The following is a 7,494-nucleotide window of genomic DNA, read 5'->3' as shown; positions in this document are numbered from 1 at the left end:
GAAAGGTTTAGGAGTAGAAGGACAAAGGTCAGAGCAGTATGCACAGAAAGCAGGAGAGAGGACAGATGTCCAAGAGGACTGTTATCTCGGGCGATGTGAAGTCTACTTGCAAGCCTCAAGGCTCAAAATGGAGTAAGTGGCAGGAACAGCTCTCTTCATAGTTGGGTTTTACCTTGAATGCACTGTCTTCTTTCAAATCCTCTTCACAACTTTGCAAAAAGACCTGCAGGCAGCTCTCCTGTGCAGTGGCACAGGGAGAAACCAACCCTATGCTAACGCTACACCCACTGAGCCTAAGGAGCTGGACTGCATTAGTATAGGCTGCCCAACAACCCTTCCCTTTGGGAACTACGCCTCCTCCACTTTGGGCAGTTTTGATAGGGCTGTTAAACAAGGGCCTCTGCCTTCCTTAACCGAGGGGCACACATGTGGCCATGAGCGGCCCAGAGTACCCCTTTACCTGGACACAGTCCTGGTCTAGGAATGGTCACTGACCAAAGAGCTGTGGTCTTTACTGAGTCTTTTCAGGGGATTTGTAGAGATGCTGGGACAGTCTTCTGTCTGAGATCATGAGTTGACCCTTCTACTCCTAAAACTGCATACCCCCACTTCACGGGTACTGAGAGCTCAAAAGATGGAAATCCAGTCTGTGACTAGAAACTGGTAGTCAAGGCCCCACCTCTGCCTTCCATACGCTACGTAAGTAAACAAAAATACCAAGACACAGACGTGGCAAAATATTTAATGTGCACAGATGTGCCTCACCCTCCCATTCCTGCTGTGATCCCACAGCCGCCCAAACCCGCGGTACCAGGGAAAGCAGGGGCACTTTTTCTCAGCACGATTTGAAAACCATTAAGGACCTAGTTCTCTCGACTTGGAAATGACTGCAGGTGAGATCATTCCACAGCACGCCTCAGGCCTCTCTGCTCAAGGAGAAAAACCTGCAGTGCTACAGGACTCCTGAGGTCTTCTGTTCTTCTGCAGCCTGGCGCTGGGAGCTGCGCCGCTGGAAGTAACGGTAGGCCCGGGCACTGCACAGGTAACCCCCGTACACAGTGAGGAGCATCATGGAGGTAGAGAAGGTCTTGTAGCCAATGTCAGCTAGCTGCTTGGCAGTTGGCATGTTGTCCCCTACAAAGAGAGAATGGATTTAGACCCAAGAATAAGGCCTCATCTGCCCAGCCCCCTTCTCTTTTTGAGGCCACTCCACATCTTCTGCATCCTGCTTAGTCTGCCTGGACTCTACTCTGAACGGCCCCTACACATATGCCAGAGGAAGGGGCGCCTGGGTGGCTCAGTCGGTTAAGCATCTGCTTTCAGCTCAGGTCATGATCCCTGGGTCCTGGGATCGAATCCCTCATCGGGCTCCCTGCTCAGCAGGGAGCCTGCTTCTCCCTCTCCCTCTGCCGTTCCCCTCCGCTTGGGCTCTCTGGCACGCGCGGTCTCTCTGTCAAATAAATAAATAAAATCTTAAAAAAAAAAAAGATTCAGAAAGATAAAGTCTGCAAAGGAGATACAGAAACACAGCTGGAAATAGGTGCATTTGAATGACATTACAGGGAAAACCTGGCCCTCTAAGTTTGTGAGATAAAGCACTGGTATGAACCACCCAGAAATGTTCTTAATTGATATACAAATACAAGCACACATCAATTTTTCTGGCTAGTAGGGAATTAATGGGGGTAATCGGGGATTAAACATTAGCAGTAAATTATTCTCTCTGGGAGGATCAAATGGGAGCCTTCTACACAATAACCAATTTGTTTTCCCATGAAAACAATCTTGTTCATGGTGGCTAAGTTCCCATGTTAGCCCTCAAGCATCTGTGTAAGCCATAATATACCTGAAATAATGCCAACAGTACACTGATATTATTTCAATTACACTTAACCTTCTATGGCATTAATTCTAAGTTCCAAACACAATACCAAGAACCTATCCCAAGGGTTAAAAAAGAAACTTACTGAGTCCCCAACAAATTGTTTGCAAAAGATAAATTACTTCTAATTTAGCAGTTCCCTGGATATTCTGAACTAGGGAATAAGATAAAGTTTAGCATGGGACTCTTTCATCCTGAACAAAATGTTCTTCAATTTAGAACTATGAATGTGTTCTTAGGCTCCTCACTGTTGAGGGAATTGATATTACAAGACTGACTGAGGGCGCCTGGGTGGCTCAGTTGTTAAGCGTCTGCCTTCGGCTCAGGTCATGATCCCAGGGTCCTGGGATCGAGTCCCACATTGGGCTCCCTGCTCAGCGGGAAGCCTGCTTGTCCCTCTCCCACTCCCCCTGCTTGTGTTCCTGCTCTCGCTATCTCTCTCTCTCTGTGTCAAATAAAAAAAAAAAATCTTAAAAAAAAAAAAAAAGACTGAAATTAGTGAGAATAGGTGTCTTAAAAGTCAAGAATTTGGAAGAAGCGAAGCTCAGGATTAGCTGGTTTAGGGGGTCAAGAGTAGGGTGAGACACATAAGCGCTTCTCAGAGTGAGTCCTGTTGGCTAAACACTGCTGTTGAGCCATTCCTTGAGAGCGGAACCCAAGATGAGCTGAGAGACAGCTTCCTTGAATTATAATCCCAAATGACTACAGAAAGTGACATTAAATAAGGCCAGAGGAAGAAAACCAAATGGCACAGGTTGAGGTAAGAAAGAGTTGTGATTGGGTTATCTGAGGTTTGAAAGGACCCCAAGCTGTGAGACTGTGAAGAAAACACACACACACACACACACACACACAGAGCAGGACACTAAGGTGGTAAACAAGCTCCCAGCAAAGAGACCTGCAACCTTCAACGTCTTCCTCATTTATTCCTTCTCCACCTACCCCCCATTACCCTGGCTAGATGCTAACCAGTTATAGGACCACTTCTTCAAGGGGCTGGAGGAAGAAGGCCAGAAGCATTCACCAGCTAACAAAGTAAAAGGATGGTACACCTTGGCTAGGAGAATGACAGAAGACCTACTAACAGATGTAATTTTGGTGTCCAGAACTTCACTTCCGTCTCTTGTCTAATCCCAACGAGAGATTTCTATTTTCACATTAACCAAAACTCTCCACAGGCCCTGAGCTAAGGCAGGGCAGTAGAAAAGGAGAGGACAGATGCAGCAGTTATTTTGGAAGTAGAACAAGATTTATTAACGGAATGGATTAGGGCAAAGCTGAAAATATCTCCACGGCAGCAAATCAGGAAACTGTGGATTGGGATACTGTTAATAGGAATAAGAAATGAAAAAAAACAGGTGTGTATCACTGTGTGTATGGGGGTAGTAGTGGCAATGAGTGGCAGTCAAGATCATGAACTGGGTTTTGGACATGTTAAAACTAAGATGTTCAACCCAACATTCATGTGATGATGTCTTTCAGGCAGATGGATATGCAAATCTGGACAGATCTTGGGAGAGAGGCTAGGCTACAGATACAAAGAGAGGTAACAAGTGACACCAAGCAGAGGATAAGACCGGAGACAGAAGCCAAGGGAATGCTAATCTGAAGGAGGAAAATAGTGAAAGAAAGCAGATGGGAAATTTCAGAAACATGTGGGGGGCTTTTTTATTCAACTACATCTCCCCTCCTGGTTGAAAATCACTCCTGTATCAAGTCACTGCCACTGATAGAGATGTGCTGTATCCTTCCCACCTGTTGAGCCAAAATGAAAACTGGGAACCATTACTGCAATTAAGTGCCATGAACACTGCTCAGATCGGATCGCTGGATGGGAAAAGGTGACTAGATCACAGGTAAACAAACAGTCCTAGGGTAGAAGTCAATTTAGTGCACTGAACTGGAACAGGCATTAAGTAAACGCACAGATTCTTTTTTTTTTTTCCTTTAAGGTAGGCTCCACACCCAAGGTGGGGCTCAAACTCACCACGCAAGATCAAGAGTCCCATGCTCTACCGACTGAGCCTGCGAGGCGCCCCAACAAAGCACAGATTTTTAGCTCCAGCAGGCCCACAAACCCCAAGTTTCATGTGCCTAGGCATTTTTCCGAGAGAGAAACAGGTTATTAGAAGGATAACCCCTTCACCTCATAGCTAAGAATTCTTGTGATTTTCTGGTTAAGGGAATACAAGTGATAAGGCAGCGCTTGAGAAGGCAACAAGCTCAAGGAAATTCTAGTATGTCTTGCTTACTGGTAAGGAAGATGTGAATATGCTTTAGAGAAGAAGCAGCTGGTGGGTAAACAGAGGATAAAAGAGGTGGGCAGGATGGAACAAGATCTGGGATGGCCCAGGAAAAGGTGAAATTAGAAGCCCAGGTAGAAGGATTTACCTTGGAAATGAAACTTTTGAGGTTAGCAAAACACTGTCATGTGAGAGACATCAATTTCCTTTAAAAAAAAAAAAAAAGTCGGGGCGCCTGGGTGGCTCAGTCGTTAAGCGTCTGCCTTCGGCTCGGGTCATGATCCCAGGGTCCTGGGATCGAGCCCCACCCACATTGGGCTCCCTGCTCGGCGGGAAGCCTGCTTCTCTCTCTCCCACTCCCCCTGCTTGTGTTCCCTCTCTCGCTGTGTCTCTATCTGTCAAATAATAAATAAAATCTTAAAAAAAAAAAAAGTCAATGCTGGGTCTGTTATGGGGTGATGGGGTTAAACTGAAGGTTTCCAAAAACAGGGGGAAAAAACCACAAGTACCAGTATGGAAAATTCCATAGGAGTGCAATCTGCAAAATTCGGGCTCTTCTCTTTTTCTGCCCCCTAAACGTGGGAGTACCTCAAGGCTCGGGGTTCTCCTCTGGAAATCATTTCTTTCTTTTTTTTTTTTTTTTTAAGATTTTATTTATTCATTTGAGACAGAGAGACAGAGAGAGAACACGCAGGGGGAGAAGCAGAATCCCCGCTGCGCAGGGAGCCCTACGGGGGTGGGGGGGCAATCCCAAGACCTGGAGATCATGGCTTGAGCTCAAGGCAGACGCTCAACCGACTGAGCCACCCAGGCGCCCCTGGAAATCATTTCCTCAAATGTGTTCCATCCACCTCCGCTTAGATTTACTCATTTATCTGTTTACCTTTTACTCCTGCAATGAAAGCCACGGAGAAGAAAAAGTCTGTCTCAAAGCAGCTTATGGCCGATGGGGAAAAGTCATAGATCCCTAATTCGGTTACATAACGTAGAAGACGGGCGGTGACCAGAAGAGAAGAAGCGAAGTGAGAGCTCAGAGAAAAGGTGGGGGCTCAAGAAGTTAGCAGTAAGCGCGGGGGGGGGGGGGGGAGGGGGAGGTGTGGCTTTGTCCTTTAGAAGGACGGACAGGATTTATACCAGTAGGGAAAAGGGAGGGGGAAGAGCATTCCGGGAGCTGAAAGCGGCAAAGGAGTGGAGCTGTTTAATCCATCAGCACGAAGGGTGCCCGGGAGAGCCGCACACCAAGGCGCAGCTGACTGTAAGGCAAGGAAGGGTCAGAGCTACTGAAGTCAGAGCCTGGAGGGCCAAGACGCCGGGTTGGAGTCAAGGTTTGACAGGCACCTACGGCTGTCAGGGGTCTGCTGGGCTGGAAGCGGTGCGGCTGGCGGCTCGCGCTCCGCGGCCCAGGATACGCGGGGATCTCAAGGGCACTGAAGGCCGGGGCGTGGGAGGATGGGTAAACAAAGGCCGGCCCGAGACGGGGCGCCTCAGCGGACGCGCGGCCCCCGCGGGGCCCTGGCAACGGCGTACCTGGGTGCTGCCGCTTCCCGGCGTCCCGCCGCGGCCTCGGCCAGCAGCGTCTGGCCGCCGCACTCTGCGCAATTTCCTAGCGCAGCCGGACGCAGCACGCCGGGCCACGTACGCGAGGGTAGCGGCCTTTCCTGGGGCGCTACGGGAGCGGAAACCACCCTTTCTGCCTGCCACCCGTCCCGCTTACCCTCTAGGACTCGGCTCCCGACGCGAGAGAGGTCAGCACGCGCCCGAGCCAACACAAAGCCGCCCACTGCGGAGGGAGCCTGCGCACGGCGCAGCGCGGCGGCTCGGCCCCTTTGCGCTTCCGGGCCAGTCCCCCTTACTGCGCATCCTCAGACCGGTCTTCCTCGCGGAGAGGACTGTTGAATTCTGGGGGTTGTAGCCATTCTCCATTGACAGAGGGTATTTGATGACTCCCGCTCTAGAACCGGAACTTTTAGGATACACAGTCACCAGAGAAAAGACGGTCTTTCTCGCCGACTCAGAGTCAGCCAATCCCCAGCCTGGGCGCCACGACGCCTCCGGGAGCTGGGTAGATTCTGTCGGGGGCAGCCCTCTGGAGGCGGGCCGCGCGCCCCCTAGAGCCTGGAGCTGCCCTTTTCCGCGTGGCCCGTTTCGGCCGAACTCAGGGAGGGACCCGACTGGCACCGCGAGGCCAGGACCGCCAAGAAGGCTGCAGGTTTGGTCACGGCCACAGAGTGGGTACGAGGGACGAATCTCTAACGTTTCTGGCCCGTGTTGTGAACTCCCCGCTTGCAAGAAGCGCGGTTAAGACCCAAAGACGCGCCGGGTTTAGGGTACCACTTGCGGGGAGAGGGACGGCGTGGGCACCCCTGCCAGGGGCCGGGGGTGGCTGGCATTATCGAGGAGGGATTTCCTTCTTTTCTTCATTTTTCCCTGTGGCATGACTGGAAACATATATGCAGTGATACACCACAGCGTACGAACTGGCGCATGCACTGAAGCGCCCTTCCCCAACTCCTTTCCGGGAAAACCACGATTTATTGAGTAGACAAGAGGTAGGCTTGATGGGAAGGCCTCAGATTGTTAACTGTGGAGTGAACAAAAGTAGGCAAAGGTGTCGGACTAGCTAACAAGGTTACAGCTGCAGCCGAAGGAAAAGAGCTGTGTGTCTGCCCCCACTTTGACCTCCTGGGGAGGCAGCTCTGGGTTCAGTCAGAGCCCTAACCTGGGCCCAGCCAGATCTGGGGTGGCTGTGCCTGCACTCCCGCAGTCTGATCCACGCAGCTCTGCCCTTCCCTGGTAAGACAGTGAATCCTCAAGGGCTAGGGCTGAGGAGCCGAGCCCACCTCCCTGATTGGGCAGGGAGTAAGAAAGGGTTAACATAATGCTGGCCAGAGCCACAGTGTGCCAGGTGCTGCCACATAGGAAGCTGAGATCCTCTGCTGAACATGGCTGGAGCCTGGCGGGCCCACAGGGCCTATTTGTAGCCAGGGGCCCAGGCTGCTGACCTGTGACATTCCCTGGCTGCCAACGCATCCTGGAACAAGGCCAGTTCAAAGCACATTCCCTCCTCCCCTTCCTGTTCTTCCCTCACGACAGTGGGTAGGGTGGTTTTAATTTTTTCCTCCTTGACTTTCCCAGCTCCTGAGGTGCTGATGGAGTCAGCCTTCAAGTGACAAAGGAGGACTGGCCTTGGAATGTCGGGGGCCATCAACAAGGACCTGCTCACCCCTCCCTGCTCACAATCCCTGATCAGCCTTTGGGCCACTCTCTGGCCCCCTGGCCTCCTGATGCGGGTGCTGGTTAGCTGCCCTGGCTGCTCTGGGGGCAGCTGAGAAATAGGCACAGGGTTTGGGAGGAGGAAAGGGGTGAAGC

General features: G+C 51.1%; 1 protein-coding gene across 4 annotated transcripts; it reads right to left on the bottom strand.

Annotated features, from left to right (window-relative positions):
* Window positions 1-726: 726 nt before the first annotated feature.
* On the bottom strand, window positions 727-5,991 carry COX14 (cytochrome c oxidase assembly factor COX14). Of its 4 annotated transcripts, none has more exons than XM_036098949.2 (2): window positions 5,840-5,991; window positions 727-1,134 (listed from the first exon to the last, which is right to left on the bottom strand). In XM_036098949.2, the coding sequence occupies exon 2, from the start codon at window positions 1,124-1,126 to the stop codon at window positions 953-955; it is 174 nt and encodes a 57-aa protein (XP_035954842.1). In that variant the 5' UTR covers window positions 1,127-1,134; window positions 5,840-5,991; the 3' UTR covers window positions 727-952. The 4 variants fall into 4 exon arrangements, with proteins under 4 accessions (XP_035954842.1, XP_077932092.1, XP_035954843.1 ...); XM_078075966.1 differs by lacking the exon at window positions 5,840-5,991 and adding an exon at window positions 5,653-5,793; XM_036098950.2 differs by lacking the exon at window positions 5,840-5,991 and adding an exon at window positions 5,009-5,134.
* Window positions 5,992-7,494: the final 1,503 nt, after the last annotated feature.

The sequence above is a fragment of the Halichoerus grypus genome, chromosome 6 (assembly GCF_964656455.1).
Source record: "Halichoerus grypus chromosome 6, mHalGry1.hap1.1, whole genome shotgun sequence".
Taxonomy (NCBI): Eukaryota; Metazoa; Chordata; class Mammalia; order Carnivora; family Phocidae; genus Halichoerus; species Halichoerus grypus.
The sequence above is the reverse complement of the archived record's forward strand: the minus strand, read 5'-3'. Positions and strand labels throughout refer to the sequence as shown.